Source organism: Penicillium samsonianum, assembly GCF_028829775.1.
Source record: "Penicillium samsonianum strain IBT 33392 chromosome Unknown utg000005l_segment0_segment0, whole genome shotgun sequence".
Classification (NCBI taxonomy): domain Eukaryota; kingdom Fungi; phylum Ascomycota; class Eurotiomycetes; order Eurotiales; family Aspergillaceae; genus Penicillium; species Penicillium samsonianum.
In genome coordinates, this window is record NW_026643263.1 from 3,378,577 (window position 1) to 3,401,350 (window position 22,774).

At 49.1% G+C, this 22,774-nt stretch overlaps 7 protein-coding genes across 7 annotated transcripts; 3 read left to right on the forward strand and 4 right to left on the reverse strand.

The window, feature by feature from the left end:
- Positions 1 to 9: 9 nt before the first annotated feature.
- On the reverse strand, positions 10 to 4,106 carry N7471_010178 (dopey family protein; the record flags this gene model as incomplete). The annotated part of the gene is made up of 6 exons (XM_057282897.1): positions 10 to 1,001; positions 1,057 to 1,283; positions 1,335 to 3,559; positions 3,620 to 3,769; positions 3,828 to 3,952; positions 4,016 to 4,106. The coding sequence occupies 6 exons, from the start codon at positions 4,104 to 4,106 to the stop codon at positions 10 to 12; spliced, it is 3,810 nt and encodes a 1,269-aa protein (XP_057133780.1).
- Positions 4,107 to 4,299: 193 nt separating this feature from the next.
- Positions 4,300 to 6,607, forward strand: N7471_010179 (guanine nucleotide exchange factor MON1). Its single transcript, XM_057282898.1, has 5 exons — positions 4,300 to 4,996; positions 5,050 to 5,906; positions 5,965 to 6,146; positions 6,214 to 6,448; positions 6,513 to 6,607. The coding sequence occupies exons 1-5, from the start codon at positions 4,405 to 4,407 to the stop codon at positions 6,519 to 6,521; spliced, it is 1,875 nt and encodes a 624-aa protein (XP_057133781.1). The 5' UTR covers positions 4,300 to 4,404; the 3' UTR covers positions 6,522 to 6,607.
- Positions 6,608 to 6,695: 88 nt separating this feature from the next.
- On the reverse strand, positions 6,696 to 11,332 carry N7471_010180 (proline iminopeptidase; the record flags this gene model as incomplete). Its single annotated transcript, XM_057282899.1, has 16 exons — positions 6,696 to 7,074; positions 7,143 to 7,239; positions 7,304 to 7,442; positions 7,495 to 7,515; positions 7,566 to 7,730; positions 7,791 to 7,876; positions 7,947 to 8,191; positions 8,249 to 8,502; positions 8,575 to 8,637; positions 9,138 to 9,455; positions 9,533 to 9,900; positions 9,956 to 10,312; positions 10,366 to 10,572; positions 10,630 to 10,753; positions 10,891 to 11,024; positions 11,082 to 11,332. The coding sequence occupies 16 exons, from the start codon at positions 11,330 to 11,332 to the stop codon at positions 6,763 to 6,765; spliced, it is 3,141 nt and encodes a 1,046-aa protein (XP_057133782.1). The 3' UTR covers positions 6,696 to 6,762.
- A 1,108-nt stretch (positions 11,333 to 12,440) lies between these two features.
- Positions 12,441 to 13,922, forward strand: N7471_010181 (pyridoxal phosphate-dependent decarboxylase family protein; the record flags this gene model as incomplete). Its single annotated transcript, XM_057282900.1, has 1 exon — positions 12,441 to 13,922. The coding sequence occupies one exon, from the start codon at positions 12,441 to 12,443 to the stop codon at positions 13,920 to 13,922; it is 1,482 nt and encodes a 493-aa protein (XP_057133783.1).
- A 95-nt stretch (positions 13,923 to 14,017) lies between these two features.
- On the reverse strand, positions 14,018 to 16,164 carry N7471_010182 (putative Kelch repeats protein; the record flags this gene model as incomplete). The annotated part of the gene is made up of 3 exons (XM_057282901.1): positions 14,018 to 15,460; positions 15,516 to 15,661; positions 15,720 to 16,164. The coding sequence occupies 3 exons, from the start codon at positions 16,162 to 16,164 to the stop codon at positions 14,018 to 14,020; spliced, it is 2,034 nt and encodes a 677-aa protein (XP_057133784.1).
- A 370-nt stretch (positions 16,165 to 16,534) lies between these two features.
- On the forward strand, positions 16,535 to 21,210 carry N7471_010183 (uncharacterized protein; the record flags this gene model as incomplete). The annotated part of the gene is made up of 4 exons (XM_057282902.1): positions 16,535 to 16,853; positions 16,920 to 20,464; positions 20,520 to 20,598; positions 20,651 to 21,210. The coding sequence occupies 4 exons, from the start codon at positions 16,535 to 16,537 to the stop codon at positions 21,208 to 21,210; spliced, it is 4,503 nt and encodes a 1,500-aa protein (XP_057133785.1).
- A 240-nt stretch (positions 21,211 to 21,450) lies between these two features.
- Positions 21,451 to 22,539, reverse strand: N7471_010184 (uncharacterized protein; the record flags this gene model as incomplete). The annotated part of the gene is made up of 2 exons (XM_057282903.1): positions 21,451 to 22,299; positions 22,354 to 22,539. 2 exons carry the CDS (start codon positions 22,537 to 22,539, stop codon positions 21,451 to 21,453), a joined length of 1,035 nt encoding a protein of 344 aa, XP_057133786.1.
- Positions 22,540 to 22,774: the final 235 nt, after the last annotated feature.

Below are 22,774 nucleotides of genomic sequence, written 5' to 3' on the forward strand. Positions count from 1 at the left end.
AGCGGTTTCTCATTCGTAACGAGGTGTATTGAAACGAGGCCAGAGATTCGCAATCGGGGGGGAGACACTGTGATCTCCTGCACCCCACGCCCAGATAGAGAAGCATAACCGAACGGCATCTTGGAAACAGAGAAGAACAGTCAGGCGGTCGTTGGCGGTGTTTGGGCGACCTTGTCCGCCTTCCGAGTTGAATACCCCAGACACCATGTTTCCGAAAAAGCCCTGCGCTTGGTCGGGGCTCTTGACTGTTGGAACGTTGGACTCTTCCACAATGAGACGTTCGTGGGCATTTGCGATACAGGTCTCGAGGCCAGTCAGAAGAGCAATTGTGACATGCTCGGAACGATCCTGCGGCCAATCCTCTGTTTGCTGGAAGGACAGCTGGAGCCTGCCGTATGATGCTCGGATTTCCCTGCAGAAACATTCCACGAGAATCAACAGGATCTGGAATATGGAACCTGAGTATAGAGGGAGCACCTCACAGAGCAACATTATCCACTTGTCCACAATTTCTCGGGATTTAGGTGAGCTGATTCCCTTTAAGAGACAATCCAGAAGCCGCTCTGGCGGCTGCGGTATCCGAGGTAGCGATTGTCTCCTGTCTCCCTTGTCACTGGTAAAAGACAAGATCGAGGGACTGGTCAGCCGATCTCGAGAGCCCGCTCGTAAATGTTTTGGCCGAGGTGGCGGTGGTGGTAGATATGCTTGCGCAAATCGCACCTTCAATGCAGCGAGGAGTGCGTCGATTAGTGCACCCTGCACCGCAATACTGCCTCCCTCGGAAGAAACAAGAAGGCGCTCCACCAAGAAATCATCAATGCCAGACTCCACTAATTCCTCCGCTCCGGGCCCAAGAAGAAGTTGCCGCATGAGCTGGAGTGCGTCCTTATGTAGTCGTTCTCCATCTAGATTAAATTCACCAGGATCTGGGGATAGTGCGCTGACGATTCGAAGAGATGCCTCAAATATGGCGGAATGGAGGCTTTTAAAGTCTGCATTTTCTATTCAAGAATCCATATTAGCAACAATTGTTTCGTGGGAGGATAAATTACCCACCTTCAGATTTGGACGTTTCAAGGCGCTTCTCATTGCCTAGCACATGAGTAAGAAGCGCGATCCATCCATTGTGCGAAAGCGCGGAGATAATATTTGAAGCTGTCTGTAACAGATAGTCACACTCCTTATAGTCATCGGGAGAAATTGAGTTGTTGTCTGTCTTTTTCTCGCTGATTTCATCATCTTCAGAAAGCTCATCTAGATTCGAGATGACCACATGGAAAACCCTGGTAAAGTATTAGATATGGATGACGCGCTGAGATGAGGAACCGACTTACTTATGGATAGATGGCAAGTCTTGGAGCCATAATTGAACGCTCTGCGAACTATCACTTGACTCCTGGGAGAGAAGATCAAGGACAACGAAAAGCGGGCGTTCAAGCATAGAGCACTGGTAAGAGAACAAGGTCCCTCCAACATCAAGCACTTGCTTTGGCGGCTGCTCATGGGTGTTGTGATGACTATGGTTCCACAAAACATAAAACCGCTCAGCTTGTTGCTCCGACGAGAGATGGCGGGATGCCGCGGTTGACACATTGACCATCAAAGCTGTCAAGGACGCCTCGACAAGGTGGTCAATCCAAGAAATTGAGTGCAGGAGCCATAGGCAGCGGACGGCTTCCACGTGAAACTTTGGACTAAGGGGTGATAAGTACCACCAAAGCTGGTTGACAAGAGGGGTAATCAGATCGCAAGCATCCTCATAGCTGACATAGAAGCCGGGAGTCTGAATGAAAAACAAACTCGTCACTGTCGAAGCAATTGTCGATATGACAGAGAACGAGGCGGTTGTGGGCTTGTCCTTCCCTGAACCTAGTTGCTGAGAGAGCGCTTCATACAGTTTTCGGTCTCGTAGAACGCGGGACTTTGGAAGCTTCTTGAGCAAAGTCACAAGAATATCGAGTGGTTCGTGAACAGATAGGTTGCCATCGTGGCTTCCTAGCGCCGCGATAGCCAGCTCGTGAGCCTCTCGGATGATCATCTCGCCAAGATTCTTAGGAGCATAGGGAAGAGGTGGAAGCTCCAAGCTATTTTTGCTTTGTTCATAGAAACTGTGGACAGTTTTCAGAATATCAGCACCACGGCCTTTTGTGTCGTTGCCAGCAGTCTTTTCAGAGCCCGTCTTTTTCGAGAACGCCCGCTCTGTGAGTAAACCAGTCAACGATTTGAGAACTTTGTTCAATGCGGCGGTCACGGCCTGTTTGTTGGCAGTGCTCTCCTTGGATGAAATCTCTCTCATCTTCACGAGCACTGACAATGCCAGTAGAGGCACATGGATCTGAACCATGTCCTCCTCGCGCACATTGAAATTCTCAATGATAAAGTGTGCAAGATCCAAGTCACGCAGCACTTGGTCGCTATCAACGTCTACATCGGAAGACCGATAATCAACCAACCCCAGAAGCTCGGAGAAAATCACACCACTTTCAACGCCATCAAAAAAGGCGCTCGCACTGCGGAAAACCTCTTCGAAGTGGTTCTCGGGGGCTGTGGATTCGAATGCCTGAACACTGCGTACAGTGGGCAAGAAAACTGCAGGGACAATATATCCACCAATTTCCCAGCGATCCATTAGCGACAGAGCTATGCGAAAGGGCTTCGTTCTATCGGACGGAATACTCGGCGCCTGTTTGATCATATCAAGTAGGCCGGTTACCAATGGCTGTAAGCCTACCCGGCTGAAGTATTGTGATTGTGTGAGTTCTTTTCCATCAACGGAGGCAGATCGAGCGGTTTCCGATGAGAATTTTCGATCATCCATTGAAGAGCTATCGTTTGGGGAGTCCGGTCCTAAGAACCAAGCCCAGAGTCGACGGTTCAAGCTCATGTCTCGCCGAGTGACCACCCCCACTGCTGCAATTACCAACGTTCGAAGATCAGTAGCCGCAATCTTGCTTTGCAAAATCGGAGAGCTGAGTGGAAGGTGGGTGACAAGAAGGTCGAGGAAGTTACGTTGGACAAGGAGCTGGTCATCAGATAAACCCGATGCAACACATCGAATCAAGAGGCCAGGCTCCGGTAGAATGACAGCGTCTGCGGCGGCCAGTATCTCAGGTGGGATGTTCTGCGGATCGTTCCCACCAGCCGTGCTTGGTCGGCGATCTGCGATACCTAGCTTCGGGAGGTAGCGGTTTAGATATGCGAGGACGCCAAGCCGTCGACTAGGGTTCGTGATAGATGCGAGAAAGAGGCATTGCCAGAAATACTGCCCAGATGCCCCGGCCTCAGATGTCCTTTGTGTTTCAAGTTTTGCAGCAGCATCTCGCAGTTTAATGAATGTGCGTAGTGTTGGCTCAAAATCTTCGCTTGTCTCCTCTTCAAGGCCTGGAAGTAGGGCTAGAATGATTGATTTCAACGCGGGACGGATAGCCCATGGTTCGAGGTCAACGATATATCCCTCTACCAAAGATAGAAACAATGGGCGAACAGTGAGAGAGGCGAAAGTCAATGTTGGCGCAAGGCCAGGGAGATACAAAGGCAGGTCGTGCGATAATCCCTCGAGCTGGTTATAAACATATGCATCAGTAAGCGCACTGTCAGCCTTTCATGTGGCCACCCATACCTTTATCAATCCAAATATGTACGTGTAGACTTCGAGGGTTTTTTGGTGCACGCCTGATGGCAACGACGGGTTCAAGCACTGGGCGAGTCGCTTCGACACTAACACTTTATGAGGGACAACGGGCTGATCGGGTGGGTGGGTTTGGAGTGCCTAATGATTGATTATCAGCGATGCTACAGAACATCGCTACTAAGTCGAGCGAGCTCACCTTTAATAGGCGACCAAGGAACGAGATATAGTCGGCCCATTCTTGGAGAGCGTTGTCAAAGAGCGAAAGCGCTCGTTCAACACTAGACGCATATCGGCGGTAGTTCTTGTCTTTTTTGAGGGACCCTATAACCACCAGATATAATCAGACACAAGTCCTCTCGTGCAATTCTTGGGGTGAGCACATACCTTCCTTGCCTTGTAGACGGGAGCGTGTCAAGGAGCTCTCGGAGCTTGCGGGGGAGTCCGACCTCGGAAAGACACTGGGATCAAGACTCATGGTGCCAATGACGGACGTAAAAATGTTGTGAAAGCTTTGGACTACCCTCCGTCATATTTAGGACATCGAGGGTGACCCTATGGGAGAGGGAGTTGGTTGAATGTTGACCAGAAGCCAGCGCAGGCGGCCACGTTCAGTTGTTTTGTTCCGCCTTGGGGTAGCTCCGACTCGCCGACGTCAACGCCCAGCAACTATCAAATCAACAAAAACAACCGATCAAGGACTCCAAATATTTGAAATAAACTATGAGCATTTAATGGGCTGAAGACCCGCGACGAGCGACCGCATCAAAAAGCGCATGCCCGCAGCGGGGATGAATACACAGCAAGACCCAAAGACCGACGGCCAACAGCCTGTCGAGCCCTCCAAGCTGCCGTCTCTTTCCAGGTCATCAATCCTAGATCACGATGAGCGCAGCGAAAGCTCAGAGGGAGAGCGGCCACCTTTACCCCCGCGACCAAATACGTTGAGTCTATTGAACGATGAAACAGGCTCCCGGCCAGCTCTACAGGCAGAGGCAACCACGGCTATCTCACGAACCGATATCGAGACACAACCACCGGAAGCTGCTGAGAGCGCTTACCCCACACCAGCTTTTCGTGGTCTGGCCCAGGGTCCAAAGGCCAGAGCGAGCCTCAGCCAGTTGGCGAGTCCGCGGGGCAGCGAAGCTGGTGACTCCGCTAGCATTAGGAGCTCAATCCCAAATGGTGATTCCGGGGATGTTGAAGCGCTGTTCATGGACTTTGCTGCTCCAGCGCCCGGTAGTCAAAGACAAGGCGCTACAGGTCTACTTGACTTCCCTGAATTTGCGGCCGACGATATAGATGACGATGGAATTCTAAGTGAATTTGAAGCAGTTGGTGAGCTTAACGAGGAAGGCGATAACGAAGGTTTGTGTCAATAATTAATGGTCTCTTTGTTCCATAATACTAACGCATATCAGAGCTGCTACTCCAGCGGTGGAAAGCAAAACGCAAGCACTATGTGATCCTATCCGCCGCCGGTAAGCCGATTTGGACAAGGCACGGCGACAGCGGCCTGATATCTGGCTATGTCGGGGTTATTCAGACCATCATTTCATTTTATGAAGATGCAAATGATCATCTGCGAGGCTTCTCCGCTGGTGACACTAGGTTTGTTGTATTGACACGGGGATCTTTGCATCTCGTTGCAATTAGCCGTATGATGGAGAGCGACAATCAGCTTCGGCTTCAACTAGAAGCATTGTATATGCAGATCTTATCTACATTAACATTGCCTTCTTTAACTCATCTATTCTCTGTGCGGCCTTCTACTGATCTATCGCGGCCCTTACAAGGTTCAGAGTCCCTTCTCTCATCTCTGGCAGACAGTTTCACGCGAGGGTCTCCATCAACGTTGCTATCGGCTTTGGAGTGTCTGAAAATCCGCAAACAACACCGACAAGCTATCAATAATGCGCTTCTGAAAACTAAAGCTAGTACTCTTCTATATGGCTTGCTTGTGGCTGGCGGACGACTCGTCAGTGTTATCCGACCGAAGAAGCACTCCTTACATCCAGGCGATCTACAACTCTTATTCAACATGGTTTTTGAGGCCGACGGAGTTAAAGCTGGCGGCGGAGAAAGTTGGATTCCCGTCTGTTTGCCTGGCTTCAACAGCAGCGGTTATCTCTACATGTATGTGAACTTTCTCGACATCCGCGACGACATGGAAAATAGTGCAGAGATCACCAAAGACGAGTCTGTTGCCATTGTTCTTATCAGTCCCGACAAAGAGGCTTTCTTTGAGATGCAAGGAATGCGTAATGCTCTTGTGGAGGTGAGATTGAACAGTTCTACGCAATCGAATATGGTATGTGGTACTAATAATACAACAGCAAATGGAGAGAAATGGGAGTCTGAAGGAGATCAAAACGGCAATTGACAATGGCCGACCCGCAACTACTGATATAGTTCCTGGAACTGTGCTCCATCATTTCCTTTACAAATCGCGCGCCAACGTACAATTCACCATGTCATCGTATACACCTGAATTTTCCTCAGTGACTCGACGACGAAGGTGAGCACTACCCACTCTACTGTTCGTAGATGCTTGTGATATTCAATCATTCTGACTGTGCCTGTAGATTGATGTCGATGTACAACAACTTGCACGCGAGCATCCACGCCAAGAATACCCATGTCAAAGTTCACCACTGTGTTTCGCGGTCAGCCACTTCGTTCGGATGGGTAACCCCTGTATTCGAATTATATTGTATCGCTGAGCCGAACACTAATCGAAATGCACTTGCCCAAAGCGCTAGCAAGATTGCTCAGTGGGTGCAGCGTGAGGAAGAGAGGTTATTCATCATTGGCGGTGCGGTATGTACTTTGTCTCTCTCCGGGGTTATTACAGCAAGAGTGGCAAAACTGATCATATAAATAGGTTTTCTGATATCTTCCGATACTTTCGCGCGCACACAAATCAAGAAAGCTCTCTGTATATACTATCTTGTGATTTATTATACCCAATACTACGTCTGGTCAAGCCTACATATATATCTGTTTATTGTAACGTATCTTAGTCTACCTCTACATCTCAAAGTCTCTTGTGGGATTTACTGGTAGATGTTCTGAGTTCATCATGTTGCTAGAATATCCGTAATATGTACGAAACGAAAGACTGCACATGTGGCCTAATCGAGTGAGTCCTCTCTCAGGTTAAAGAGCTGACGCATGACCTCGCCCGACTTGCTGCGCAGCGCATCGTGGTACATGGTGTTTGTGATAAACTGCTTGGAGTTCTTGATCTTGGCAGCAGTGGCCGTGGCCAGATCATAGTGAACATACATATCATCGATGTAGGTTGCAGCATATACCGGCACCTTGTTCTTAGCCAGTTGAGCCTCGTCGTACAGGGCCGGCCATTCGTCTGTCGTAGCCAGAATTTCAGCCGCCTCCTTGAGCTCTGAAAGCTCCGAGTAGGAATCGAACATATCCTTGAAGACCTAGAAGGTAAGAATTGGTGTTAGATCTTTCTGCTGAAAGAATTCTGAACTGGGTTGGGACTGTTTACCATCTCGCCGGTGAAGTAGATCTCAGGCAGCGAATCATTGATCTGGAACTGCGGGTTGCTAGCGCGCAACCTGTCTGCAGCCCAGAGCGACGGCTTTCTATATTCCTTGTTAGACACGGATATGTCATGAGAAGTGGACGGCACCGAAAGCTTCTTCTTACCCTTGGCAATAGATTGATTCATGCAAAATGGCATAAATGATGTTTTTGTCCATACCGCCATTACTGTCAATCACGGAAAGAGTAGGTAGAGTAAGGAATCCGAACATCTCCAAATCGTTAGAAACTCTGACAACAATGTCTAGAGTCGGGTTAGTATCTTTGCGACCTTCACGAGACAAAGCAAAGTTTACCGTGCAGACTATCGAAACCACCTAGGCCGTGTTAGCTTGAATGTACTGACTGCCTGAATCGAGGATCTTACCGTGGAAGCCGAACATAATGCCCAGTTGCTGGAAGCGAGCCGGAGTGAGCAATCCAGATGGCAATGCAACCTTGTTTTGGGTCAGGTATTGCATAATATTCTTAACACGGTCCACATCCTCGGGGAACTTCTGGTAGTAAGCCTTGTTTCTCTCCTTGACCTTCCCTGTTTTTTTTTGTGTCAATGTCACGAGTAAACCATTTCAAGAAAACAGGCAGAGCGCACCATAGGTCTTCGCATAGACAAGATCCGGCCCGTTAGTAAGAGGGGGAAGGCCACCAGTAAGAAAAGCCTCTCTCAGGCCCTCCGGGCTAGAAGTTAAGAAATATCAGCGGGATGTTCAAGATCAAAACATGGAGATCAGTGGCCTTCAGAACATACAACTTTGACAGATAAGTCACGGCACAGAAGCCACCGAAACTTTGCCCAAGGATACTCCACCGGCGCTGGTCAGGCGGATAGTCCTGTGTCAAAACATCACGAATGGCTTCGCAGTCACGGACAATGCTGTCTGCACGGAAGTTCTTGAGATACTCGGCCTGCTTGATTGCATCTCCCTGACGGGCAAGGGTTCCGGCTGTGAGAGTCGAGCTGAGGCCAGTGCCTCGTTGATCCAGAAAGAGCACCTATAGAATGGTTGAGCATCAATCTTCAAGCAGTAGAATGTAAAAGGCATGACACACTTGATAACCCTTGCTGAGCATGAATTCAACCCAGGGGTAAGACTGCGGGGCACCACATCCAAAGCCAGGGCCACCTTGCAGGTAGACCAGCCAAGGAAGCTTTCCCTCTTTGGCTTCCTTGCCCTCTTCTTTGGCAGGCTCAATGGGTTTGTTCAAGCGACTGACACTTCGTGCAAAGAGCCTCAGAGTGTCCCCAGCGGGCTTGCTGTAGTCCACAGGGACATCAAAGAACAGCTCGGAAACCCGAAGTTTTCCTAAATAGGGTCAAATTTATCAGTTTCGAAACCAGCGGGCTAACTAGTGACGATAAATAAGGCGATACAGACCTGAAACATTATGGAAACGTCGATCAATCAGTTTTGCGGCCATAATTGCGATGTTGATGCGGACTAAAAACAGAGGGCGCGTTGGTGACAAGCCGCTTTGCGGAGAACCGCACCATTTTTTTAGTCTAGGCCGTGCTGTTCACCTGCAATCACCCAGCCCAGTAAAAGAAAAATTTAGTCTTCCTCTTTTGTCTAATCCTTTGGTCTCATGAATCATTTACAGAGAGATGAGTAACCTATTATATATACAGATGAGTAGGAAGCCCTTAAAAATAACATTGGCTATACTACGAGGACTGTCTAGGTATATAGCTATGCCTGTCGAATACATGTTGGATGCTGCGCTCCATATATTCTTCATCAAATCTTCCTCAAAAGAAATGCTTAATTTGGACCATATTTTAGTATGTCCTGGGATGGATACATTATAGCAAATTGACCTATGGCATAACCATTGAGCGAAAGAGTATTTTGTTATAAATTCTGCATTCTGTCCGAAAAACAAATCATATCCAAAAGAAGAAAAAAAGACGGAATTGGCGATTTTTATCCCGAGTTCGTACCCGACTGTTTGTTGGCCGCAATCTGCCGACCTGCCTTTAGCAGTAGTAGAGTCGCCGGTAGCTGAGCAGCCGCAAATCCGATCATAACAATCAGCTGCGTATTGAAACTGCTAGCCAAAACATTCTTCACCTCCTCTTGTAGATTGGGAGATAGACGTTTTATCGATCTCACATTCTCAAGGAATAGGTGCAGTTCGTGCGACGTCATAACACCCTGCAAACGCTGCGCTAGACGGCCATTTAATATATTAGATGCAATAGCAAGACCAATAGCACCGCCAAGAAAGCGGACCTGGACCACAGTGCCAGTGGCAATTGCTACAACGAAAAGCGATGGACCAGTTAGTCAATGTATAGTCACCGTCATATCAGAAGTTTCTCGGGAAAGCACATACCCAGGTCTCTGTCTTCGACTATATATGGTGGCGATAGCACCAGTATTCCCATTGTCAGGCCCATTCCTGTTCCAGCAATGACTAGATAACCAATATCTGTTGCGTGGAAGCCCCTAGAAGTGGCAATGGTTGAGAGAAGTCCAACGCCGACAGTATGGACTGTACAGCCCACGAGCAGAGTATAAATGAAGGGGATGCGTCCTCTGGAGCTGGCAATATTGACAATAGCCGCAGCAACTGCCGCAATAGCGGAATACCCAATCAAATAAATACCGGCGTCCAATGGCGACTTGTCTAACAGAAGCTGGGCTTGCTGTGGAACATACACTAGGACGACGTTGTACGGTGCTCCGATGACAAACGAAGAACTAAAAGTATGTTAGAAGAAATTGTACGATAGTCGTGAACTTTAAATGGACTCACATAAGTATTCCCAGCCATGGACGGTCAAAAAGCCAACGCTTGGGAAATATGGGATCTTTGCCCGGGATTCCCGAGATATACCATTCCCAGGCAAAGAAAGCGATCCAGGAAACCCCCGTGAGCACAAGGAGTGCAATTGCGTCCCTCGAGGACCATGAGAACGCCAGATTGGTTTCGTTCAATACGGCGACTATCAAGAATGAGCCAGCCATCATCAAAAGCGATCCCATTATATCAAGATTAGCAAATGAGCGATATGAGGCTCGTGTTCGAAATGAAGGAGTGTGCTGATCAAGACCAAAGTGTTTGGGCATCGCAACGATGATAACAACGATCGCAATAACGCACAATGGTGCACTAATGATTTTAATTAGCATACTTTTCAACTCAGATGCTGAGGATTGACATACTTGACGAAAAAGGTCCACCTCCAGGACGAGTCATCTGCAAGAGCACCGCCAATGATTGGGCCTATCAAAGATGCAAAAACAAGGCAAAATGACATGAGACTGCTGTAGATTGGGAGCTTCGTTTTAGGAGCTATCTCGTAGACGCATAGGATTGTCAAAGCGTATGTACCAGCGCCCCCAATTCCTTGGAGAGCTCGGAATATTATGCTGCCTCAGTAGTTAGCTTGTGGACAGAAAATGAGCGCAGAACTACGTTAGACCTACAGTTGGTTAACTGTCTGAGCAAATCCACACCCGATAGAAAATGCGAGCAGAATAACAAGAGCAGCGATTGTGGTTTGCTTCCTGCCAACTATATCGCTGACTTTCGTCCATATTGCCATAGACCCTGAGAGTCATATGTCATCAGTAGTGAGAGGGATAGAGACCGAGGGAAGCCATTTCAAGATACGTATGTTTGAAGGAAAAAAAAAAAAAAACCAATAGGGAAGAGGAATCATTATAGAATCGCATTTTGGATCATACCTGTGTAGGTGGCCAGATATCCAGTAATAATCCAGCTTCTCTTCTCGAAGCCTTCCAGGTCATCAGTGATACCCGTGAGAGCCGAGCTTACAATCGTGACATCCAAATTGGAGAGAAAAAATCCAATCAAGAGTCTATAGATTGTCAGTCTTCGTCACCCAAGACCTGATATCACTTGACTGAGTACATACCCTGTGGTGGTAAGCACCAGTCTCCATCCTGTCGGGTAAACAATTTCATTTCCTGGAGAAGGTGCTCTCTGTGCCGACCCCTTTTCCTGGCTGTGCCCCCTAGCGCGGTCTTTGCTAGCTTTTTTCGAGGTCGGCTCTGCGAACTTGATGTGGCTAGACATGATTGTCGGCCTCTCAATGATAGGTGCTTCAAGAGTAGGTGAAGACTGGAGTGGTAGCCATCGTTGCAAGAAAAATTTGAACGTGACCATTGCCTATGTAGGACCAAGCCCCGCGTATCTTCACCCCAGGGGCTTCATGTGGAACGCAGGAGACGCGCGATGACAGAATGTGGAATATTTTCATGCATAAGAAGGGTGATCTGCGTCGATCATTGAACCTAGATACGCTGAATTGGATGTGGCTTGGCATATATTTGCTTTTCTGGGGCAAGCGCGACTGAATTTGGAATTTTGAACTGCTTTTTCGAGTCCTTTGGATGATATTATTCTTCGCCTTTTATACTGCGACATGATCTGGAAAGGAGAGGACCTTAATCACGGGCGTTGTTCTCACGCGTTTTACTTTCCTTATTTGAGACAGATTCTCCTTGCTCAGGGTTAACTATGCGCCCCTGGAATACATATGTATGCAAACATGATAACTATACAGGGTAGATAAGGTCGTTCAATATACATACATGTAGTTAAGCAAGGAGGACTTGTGCACTGCCAAGGTGAATTCGGAGAGTAACACGAGCTTGTAGTTGACTTACCAACAGATAGACGAAGTCAAGATAAAAATCTCTGCTCCGTACTTTCTCTCTGAACTTGACAGGATGATTAGGTGCAAGTTAGCATTCAATGAGATGTCCGGGGCAATATGAAAGAAGGGCCAGATGAGGGTGAGAAACAGGGCAAAATCAGCAATACTAATGGAGATTACCCAGATGGTACTCCGTACCGAGGAAGAGAGAATTGACTCCGTCGGTGCCTGAGGCAGCCAAGTAAGAGTCACCACTCTAGACTATGGGCATCTCTACGGAGTGAACTCTATCTCCGTTTTTACCTATTCTAATCCAATACTTCCAAGGTTGTAAGATCGCCGGAAGCTGTTGGAACTTCGGACATCGGACTCCGACGTTTCCCCGCTCATCCCGCCATCTTAGGCGACGTTCCTCCTGGACATGCCCAGGTCTCTTCCAATGATATCTGTTTAGATCGGTACTTTCATATTTAAGATCAGAAGGAATCAAATACTGTTCTTGGAAGGTACAGCCGAACCTTAAAAGGGAGCCTCATTTCCTTTCCAAATCCCGAGATCCCGGCATTGGTATAAATCGGCGAGACTGGTTGATTTCCCAAGAAACACATTTCAGCCATGCAGAACCAATTCCAACAAGATCTATGGAAGGCTGCCCAGGGACCCTGGGACTCGGGTGTTCTCCCTAGCGCCGAGAACCTGGCGCGAGCTAGAGCTTCTCTACCCGCGACACTTTCGGATACGGGATCCAGTCTCGAATCTGTCCAGCGACACATTCTCGATGATATTGTCCCGGCATTCAACGGAGGAAGTATAAGTGCCAACTACTACGGTTTCATCACGGGCGGAACTACCCCAGCAGCGCTCTTCGCGGACAACGTTGTATCTGCTTACGACCAGAATGTCCAGGTGCATCTCCCAAACCACTCGATTGTCACTGATGTGGAATACAACGCACTTGGTCTCCTTTTGGATCTCTTTCAACTAGAGCGTTCTATCTGGCATAATGGAACGTTCACTACCGGCGCCACGGGGAGCAATATCCTCGGCCTAGCATGCGGGCGGGAATTTATTTTGCAAAAGGCAGCACAGAGAAAAGGCTGTCATCTCCAGAGTGTTGGTGAAGAGGGCTTGTTTGAGGTATTAAATGCACTAGGTCTTTCTGGGGTGCAAGTGTTATCCACGCTGCCACACTCATCTGTCGTGAAGGCTGCTGGTGTGTTAGGCATCGGTCGTTCTAACGTACACAATGTCTGCCGAGCCGACGACCCGCTCCGCTTTGATCTTGATAAGCTTCAGAAAGAACTTGCGAGAACAGACAAGGTCAGCATCGTGGCAATATCTTGCGGGGAGGTCAATACTGGTCGTTTTGCAACAAGCGGTGCGGACTTGAGAGAAATACGCCAGCTGTGCGACAAATACGGAGCCTGGATGCATGCTGATGGAGCATTTGGAATCTTTGGTCGTGTTCTTGATGAAAGCCCGGAGTTTGCGACAATCAAGAAGGGCTGTGAAGGAATAGATCTGGTTGACTCGATTACCGGTGACGGCCATAAGCTTCTCAACGTTCCCTACGACTGTGGCTTTTTCTTTACTCGACACCCGAACGTGGCATCGCAAGTATTCCAAAATGCAAATGCAGCCTACTTAACTGCTGGAAGCTCAGATGGCCCTTCCATCCCCTCGCCTTTAAACATTGGAATTGAAAACTCTCGTCGATTCAGAGCGTTGCCTGTGTATGCATCGCTGTTGTCATATGGCAAATCTGGATATCAAGAAATGCTGGAGCGTCAGACAAGGCTTGCCCGCAAAATCTACGGATGGATCTTCGACCATGCTGGGTATACAGCTTTGCCTGAAGCATTGTCCAAATCTGAACTGCTCGATCAGACATTTATGAGTGTTTTGTTTCGCGCAAATGATGAGAGCTTGAACCGCGAGCTAGGAAACAAGATCAACGAGAGCTCGCGAATGTTCGTGTCGGGTACCAGCTGGGATGGATCCCCTGCTTGTCGCATTGCAATCTCGAATTGGCGAGTTGATGTGGAGCGAGACTTTGCGCTGGTAACAGATGTATTGGCAAAGGTTGCCCAGAGCTAGGGGAATATCAATACGTGAACAAGAAAGGCAGACTTAAAATCTCAACAATTGGACATTCAACGCTTAAATATTTTTTGGAATCTCTATAGAGGGTATCAGCGGCGACGACCAGCTCCTCCCATATTCTCAGTACGGTCAGACATGCTAACAACCTCTCCAATACCTGCGGCTTCTTGCTCATCTTCCAGAGCCATGATCTCCTCTCGGCTATCCCACCACTTTTCTTCGGCCACAGAGAACGCTGCCTTGCGCAGTTCCTTGATTGTCTTGTCACCAGACTGTTCCCTCCCCTTGACAATTTCCATCATGATATTCTGCCATTCTTCAGAAGTGCGGCTGAAGAACTCTCGCAAGCTCTCGAACGGCCGAGGCAAAGGTCGGCTGTCGTTGACATTTTGCTCTTCTGGCTCCTCAACTTCGAGTTGTTCCATATCCTTGGTAACAGATGGCACCGTCACATCTGTCCGGGCAGGTGAAGGGGCATCAAGAGACATTGCTTCGGCTTCAGCTTCGGCTTCATCGTCTTCATCCATTTCTTCGTCGTCATCTTCGTCATCCATGTCTTCGTCACTGTCTTCGGCTTCGTTCAAGAGGTTCCAATTCTCAGGCTCCCTGTAGAATATCTCCTTGACGCCGTCCAGTTTGACTAGATCAATGGAATACATATCGTCGAAAGTGAACTCTCGGTCACCCTTTTCAAACGTACCACCGAAGATGAATAGGGTATCATCTTGCACTGCTAGCTGGGCATTGAATCGCCGGTGGGGCATTTCGAAGCGAACAACCGAGGGCTTTGCGGGTTCCACAGGCTCCTCGGGTTGGGGCGTGCTTGTTTCCATATCGTCGTCGTCTTCATTGTCCCGAATTCCAACTTTAGCTTCCAGGGCTTTAAGGTTTGCCAAAAGCTCTTCCTCGTCTGCCTTGCCCCTATTTTTAGACTTCGCATTTTGATTTGCCTGCTGTTTTTTGCCGGGCGCGCGGGGACGTCGCAGACTCAACGGGAAGAAACGGTTTCTATCGGTGGTCCAAGCAAAGAGAGTATCGAAGAACTCGCTGTCAATGCCTTCCTCGGTTAGTTCCACGTCGTGGACACCACCAAACATAATCCCTCGGCCCTTGTGGTATGCCATCGTAGTGCCAACACGGGGCGGATTGGGCGTATTAGCGGGCTTCTTTCGTCGCTCCCATCGAACTGCAGGTGCCGTTGACGATGGGGCCTCGGCTGCAGGGGGTGTGATTCTCAAGAACCAAGTATCCTGGTGAACCATGGGCCGGAGAGCCATCTTCTGGGGACCGCCACCCTTGCCTTGCTTACCACCACCCGCAGCTGCCTTCACTCGGGAGTAGCCTCCGTAGATAACAGCTCCAGTCTCGTGCGGTAGCAGAGAGAATGATGAGCGAGGATCGGGCTTTTGGGAAGCAAGGGTCAACGTGGGGTTGGTCCAGGTATACTGATTACAATCATAGATCCACAGATCCTGCAAGTACTTAGTCTGCTGGGAGGTATCTTGGAATCCACCAAAGAGGATGATGTAGTTCTGTCTCGGTATTAGCTCTAATACAAAAGACAGATGCTGAAATCGAAACACATACCTTGAAATAGGTCATGCGGTGGCCACTTCTAGCGGGAGGACCTTTTCCTTTAACCTCGAGACGAGTCCATTCTCTTGTGGCTGTATCTAAGTGCCAAAAATCATTGTAGTGGTAGAACGTGCCTTGTTTCGGCGACGAGAACTCTCCTGCTGATAGTTAGTCTCCGCACAAACAATTTCAATATACCCAGCAAGACAATCGTACCTCCAAACATATAGATGCCTCCGGAGTTTCCTCCACGGCACCATGCATGCCCACTTCGAGGAAGAGGACTGTTTGGACTAGTCACCTCTCTCCATTCGCCCCGATCAATCAAATAGACGAAAAGGTTATTGAAGAAAGTGGCATGCGTCCCATCGAAGTACTCTCCACCGAAAAGCAACAGCTCATTTCGGTTCGATGGAGATGCTACCACGGTTGAAGACGAACGTGGGACCGGTGGCTCGGAAGGAACTTCAGTGACCTTTAAGAATTTGGCCTGTTCTTCGGCGTACTGTGCCAGAATGGCATCTAGGTCTGCATCTTCAGCATCGCTGTCTGCATCTTTGCCCTTGGCTTTGGATCTCTTTTCTTTCTGCGCGGACTTCTTTGTCTGCTTTGCCGCTACACGATCCTTGTGCTCGGCGGACTTCTTAGTCTTTTTGCCCATTTTGGCTCAATGTTGGATACAGACGGTGAGTTTTCGCGATCTTCTTTTCGTGGGGCAGAAATTATGCCTTTCCCCACACTGAATTGCCCCCCTCCAGATCAGATCTACGTCTATAGGCGTGATGCTTGTACCACTGGGTTTTGTTTACATATAAATTGGGCAAATATAAGAAGACAAAATAAGAATGATGAATCCCATACAAATTTGATGTTCTTACTCCAATTTCACCAAGTAACTTTTAGTTGAACGTAGTTGCTGTTATAGATCGATTTGTTTGACCGCTCACGTGCCGACGCGTCCATATCGGTTTCGCGATTGTCCCTATTGCTCTAAACATCAAGATCGACGGCCATGACAGCAACAGGCCCCCATGACGAAGAATAACTTAGCGACTCATCTCAAATGGTTGATAACCCAAGGGAAACCTCTCCAACCCCCTCTGGCGCAAACCAGCCTGCCTGAACGCAACAATCACGTCTCACAGCAATCGATTCCCCCCACCGACGAATTCCCGGCCCTCGATGATATCCTTGAAGACGTTGAGAATGAGACGGATGGATCAATGGCTAGATTGCTACCCCAATCGGCGAGCAAGCCTCGAATGCTAAGCCGACACGACACGGTCCCCACAAGTACTCCGTCAACTACAAAGAAACGGGCTTCGCCGAAACAATCAAGCATAACTCGAGGTATGTGGCCGCATAAGACGAATCTCGCGGGAATTATTAGACTGACGCAACCTGCATGATGATCAGAGTCCTTCCGAGAACCACCATTATCACCATACAAATCTTCACGACAAAAGCCAACTCCGTTGCGATCAGACAGTTTCCACGCGCCTGGACAGAATGATATTGAATCGATTGATTTGACAGGGGAGCTTGATCGGTCAATACTATCCTCGGATACTCTTGCGACTAATGAGTCGCGCGGGTCATGGGTAGAAGAAAGCACTCCATGCGGAACTCGTGAGAAACGCGGCAAGAAGCGCAAAAGTGACGAGTATACATCCGATCTTCTTTCCCCATCAAAACATGCGACAAAAGTGCGAACTCCATCGAAAGCAGCTCGACCTCCCGCCCCTAGAGATATAGTATCGGAACCGCCCACCATCCCACGCCAGACAACTCAAACAACTCAAAAGAATCCCCCAAGCGCGGCGAAACGACCTGAATATCATTCAACTGTTACCCCACGGAGCCATCGAAAACGAGTGATCGCGGATTCAGATGATGACGATGATCTCTTTGACGACTGGGCTGATAATGACGATCCCGCCGATAAGATGCTCCTGGATGCCGAGGAGAGTTTGTACCCAATACTCCCCGAGATGAGTCCAGCGCCGGATGAGAAAACGATCGAGACCAAGCATTCGCGATTAGAATCTACGCCCAAAGCACCGTTCCAAACTGCGCAACCATCAACTCAGCCGAAGAAAAGGACAGTTACCAAAGACCCTATCCCGTCGACACCTTGGTCAAAGCCGTCCAGCTCACAGGAAAAGGATCCGGATCTTCTAAAGTTTCTGTCCCTTGGAGACAATGCCTTCGGGCATGCAATTTCCAAATTGAGGTCTACTCTCCAGAAGAATTCTGAGATCGTTTATCAACAGGCCATGGAGGGTCAGCCAGTCCCAGAATTGATCGCCGAGAACAAGACTCTTGTCGCTCAGATAGAGGCAATTGAATTGTTGCAAAAGCATCAAAAAACGCACAAGGGCAGTGTTTCTCGCAAGCAAGACCTGAAGCAAAACTTGATACGTGCGATCTCACAAGGTCTAGACCCAACAACTATGCCAGAAGAGCTTGCGCAGAGTCGAGCAGTTGAGGCAGAGTTGGAACAAACCGAAACAAAAATCTGTCAGCTTCTATCTCAAGCCAACATCCTCGAGTTAGCACACGATTGTCCATCCGACCCTCCTCCCATGAAACATAGTCAGCCCACCTTCGAAGCGCACGCAGTCACACGGGAGCCCCCTCTTTTCTCTTCTTCGCGGGCCGACTCAAACACAGAATTCCGTGACCAACAGCGTTTGCTTCCAACAAGTCCTAGAAAGACTAAAGAGACACATCGGCCGAATAGCTATGAAAACTGTATTTCTCGGAATATGGGCTCCCCGCCGTTGGATTCGATGGATCTCGATGAGTTCGACTGGAATGCCAGCGACGATGACATATTAGAGGCGGCAGAGGGCTTCGATGGTGCTCATCAGATACCCGTTGGCGAGCAAGCCAGTCAAAACCGTAAAGTTTTCGCAGAGACGACTGGCAACATCCCCAAGGCCCCCATCCCAAAGAAGTCGCCCGGCCATAGTGCCTTCTGGTCAAACCATCCATGGTCTCAAGAAGTAAGGAAAGTGTTGAAAGATCGATTCCACCTTCGCGGATTCCGACCGAATCAACTTGAAGCCATTGATGCAACACTTGCTGGCAAAGATACTTTCATTCTCATGCCTACTGGAGGAGGAAAGTCGCTATGCTATCAATTACCTTCTGTGGTAACGGGCGGACGCACCACGGGAGTGACGATCGTGATATCTCCATTGCTGAGTCTGATGGAGGATCAGGTATCACACCTGCGAAAATTGAAAGTTAAGGCCTTTATGATTAACGGTGACACCGACCCAGAGGAAAAATCCTGGATCATGGGCCAGCTCTCAAATGCTGGTGGCGAGGGGATGGAGGTCCTGTACATCACTCCTGAGATGCTCAGTAAAAGCCAAGCCTTGATCAGAGCCCTTGAGAAGCTTCACGGAAGAAACAAACTAGCACGCCTCGTCATCGACGAGGCTCACTGTGTCAGCCAATGGGGACACGATTTCCGACCTGACTACAAAGAGCTAGGAGAGGTTCGAGCTAGGTTTCCTGGCGTACCGGTTATGGCCTTGACAGCCACCGCCACCGAGAATGTCAAAGTTGATGTGATGCACAATCTCAAAATCACCGATTGTGAAGTGTTCTTGCAGAGTTTCAACCGTCCTAATCTCACCTACGAGGTACGGTCGAAGGGGAAAAATGATGAAGTTTTGGCCAGCATGGCGGAAACCATTACAAGCTCATACCGGAATCAGTGCGGGATTATCTATTGCCTCTCGCGAAGGACGTGCGACAAGGTTGCAGAGGATCTACAGACAAAGTATCGGCTCAAGGCACACGCTTATCATGCGGGCATGACAGCAGCGGCAAAATCGAAAGCTCAGAGGAACTGGCAGATGGGCCGAGTGCATATCATTGTTGCCACCATTGCATTCGGAATGGGCATTGACAAAGCCGATGTGCGATTCGTCATGCACCACAGTATCCCAAAGAGTCTCGAGGGGTATTATCAAGAAACCGGTCGTGCTGGTCGAGACGGCAAGCTTTCTGGCTGCTATCTTTACTTTGGCTACAGAGACACAGCAACCTTGAAGCGGATGATTGATGCAGGAGATGGCAATGGTCAGCAAAAAGCTCGTCAGAAACAGATGTTGCGAAATGTGGTTCAATTCTGCGAGAACCGCAGCGATTGCAGACGAGTGCAAGTCCTCGCTTATTTTGCGGAATACTTCCGCCGAGAGGACTGCAACAACACTTGTGATAACTGCAAGTCCGGTTTAGTGTTTGAGCTCCATGACTTTACTGAGCAGGCATCCTGGGCCATCAAGATTGTGCGACAATTCCAGAACACACAGGAGAAGGTGACTGTGCTATACTGCAGTGACATACTGCGTGGAGACTGCAAACGGCCTAAAGCTCCAGAACATCGCAAGATGCCGGGGTATGGGAAGGGATCTGATCTCGACCGTGGAGCAGCCGAACGTCTGTTCTACCGGCTGCTGGGCGAAGACGCATTGGCCGAAGACAATGTGATCAATAAAAGTGATTTTGCTGTTCAATATCTCATTCTCGGCCGTCGTGCAGCAGAGTATGAGAGTGGCCAGCGACAAATGAAACTACATGTTCGCGCCTCGCCGAATAGTAAGGCTAAAGCCAAGAGCAAGCCCTCGGGTGCCGTGCAGAAGAAAAAGTCTGGCAATTCAGGCGCAGATCCTCAGTCCACCATGGTCTCTTCTCCAGTGCAAGCTGCTCAAGACCGCCGCCTTGACCGTTACCAATATACCGGTGCTCCAGCCGCACATCCCTCGGTCGATGAGGATAGTGATGGTTTTGAACCGATTCGAACCACCGGCAAGCCTCGCCGCGCAAACACACACGAGATGGGCCCTCCAATCACCAGCGATCAGAAGTTGGATCGACTTGATCATATGCATCGTGTAGTTGTGGAGGACTTCCAAGAGCATGCCAAAATCATGCTTCAAGATGTGAGTAATCGCCGTACTTACTGGTACATCATCAAGAAACTGACAGTTGTTATAGCTTGTCGTTAAGAAGGGCCTTCGGTGCCAACCGTTCTCTGACCAGGTGCTACGTGATATGGGCATCTCGTTTCCCAAAAGTAACTACTCATTCTTCGATGAAATTGGAACACCAAGTTAACAGCGAAACAGACCTTACGGAGCTTTCTGCGATCCCGGACATCGACCAGGATAAGGTGAAGCGGTACGGCCGGCAGATCCTAGGATTGGTTGATAATGCAAAGCGGCGCTACCTGGAAATGACGCAGGAAGCAGAGACCAGCGGCGTTATCCCGGACCCCAACCACCATAACGTCATCAATCTCAGTAGCAGCGATGAGTATAGTGACGACGACTTGTTCATGGATGAGGCTTCCGCCTTCAATCTGGACAATCCGGTCTCGACCGCACCCAGCAATGCAGCTGAAAATATCACCAGCCGCTACTTCCCTCCGGCAGCATCTCCGGGGTATGACTCTGGTGACGACTGGGAATCCGGCACTGCACCTTCTGGCTCCAAGAGTCGCAAGCGCCAGCCTGCTAGTGGCAAACGACCATCACGACGTAAATATGGCTCCACTGGTAGCTGGAAGGGCAAAGGCGCACGACCAAAAGCCAAGTCCAGCGATCGTCCTACAAGCCAGTCATCTGCGCCGCGAAAGAATGCCAGGGCCAAAACCCCAAAGTCTACGATTGGAATGATGCCTATTTGAAGTTCTTGTTATTTTTCTTTCCCCACATTTGGTTGGGATGTTTATGATTGATTGGGCGTTTACACAAGCATCTTAAGGTGTTCTTTTCTCACGGTTTGTAGGGAGTCATTCGGAGGTAGTCCATAGGTGCCAGGTTATGTAGTATTCCATGTTTACAAAGAACCAGGATTTAAGAAGATACAGACACATCCATGAATCAATAATACCATTTTGTCACTCAGTCGTGGAAACCCTCCACATTCAATTCCCAAGTGAGCGACCAAAATCAATCAATCGAAGCCGCCGTGCATCTCGAGGGTGAAACTGCGCGACCTTGGCTCTCACGAGGAACCTCGAAGACGCCGAGTCGCGCTCCAAATCGATATAGGAACCAGCCTCCAGCATAGCATCGAGGAGATCATGCATCTCCTTCGCAGCTGCATCCCTCTTGTTTGTGGGAGCCTCGTCCGCGTTGCGTTTCATAAACTTATCAATCCGCTGCTGTGATCCATCCTCCGTTTCTGCTGGCTCTTTCTGCTTCTTGGGCTTGCCGTGTGCCGTATAACCCGCCTTCAGCGTAGCATCCGACACGTCGAAAGCATCGCCCACAGTCGGGCCGCCCAGATCCTCCGCAGCAAGCATTGGAGCAAGAGTCTCATCGATGAACTTATCCAACGAGACCTTCAGGCTTGCGGACGTGCGGTCCAGTTCTTTATTTTTCCCTTTCTGCAGGGCGAGCTGCTCGCGTGCCACCTGCGACGGAGTCTGCTCTTCCTTTCTCGTGTTCGCATTGCGGATTCTCTGAATCCGCTCTCGCAGTCCACTTGCGATTGATTGAGAGTCGCGTAGATTGGCCTCTTCGACTCGTAGGCGTTCGCGGTCCACAGACAGCTGTTCGGCGGTCATTAGGACAGAGACCTTGTTTTCTTGAACAAGCCGTGCGGTTTCTTCTATAGCTAGAAGTGATGGCAACACTGAGTCTGTTGCTGGGAGCTCATCGTCGGACTTGAGAAGCGAGTCGTATGCTTTCTTGGCCCGTCGGGCTTGGGAAACGCGGGCCCAGGAATCGGTGCCCGTTTCTGTTAGGTCAAGGGAATTGAGCTCCCGCAGCTATAACTCATGTTAGTCGAGGCATTCTACCATAATGGGAATCTCATAACCTGCCTTGTGTAATTCATCTTGCTGGCGTTTGACTTGCTCTTGAAGCCCTTGCAAGGTTGCATCTAAACGTCGTGTGTAGACATGTAATGCAGTTCCACTGAGAGGTTCTTTTGCCGACTCGTTCTCTGCTTCTTGGCGTTTTTCTGCGAATTTCTGGATGTTCTGCACGGTTTGGTCGGAGATATCCATGCTTATTTTGGCTGAGTGACGCGAAATGCAAAATATTTCCTTCTAGAAGTAACAAAAAATACTTTCAATTAGAACTCGATTGACATTTAGACTTGCTGTAGAATGTTTGATTGAAGCCTTAGAGGCAATCGAAATATTGAACACGAGACGAGATGCTTCACGCCCATGCAACATCGCGTCGACGTCATGTGACCAAGCTTTCACCCTCGACTTCCCTCCCCCATCGCCAACTTCA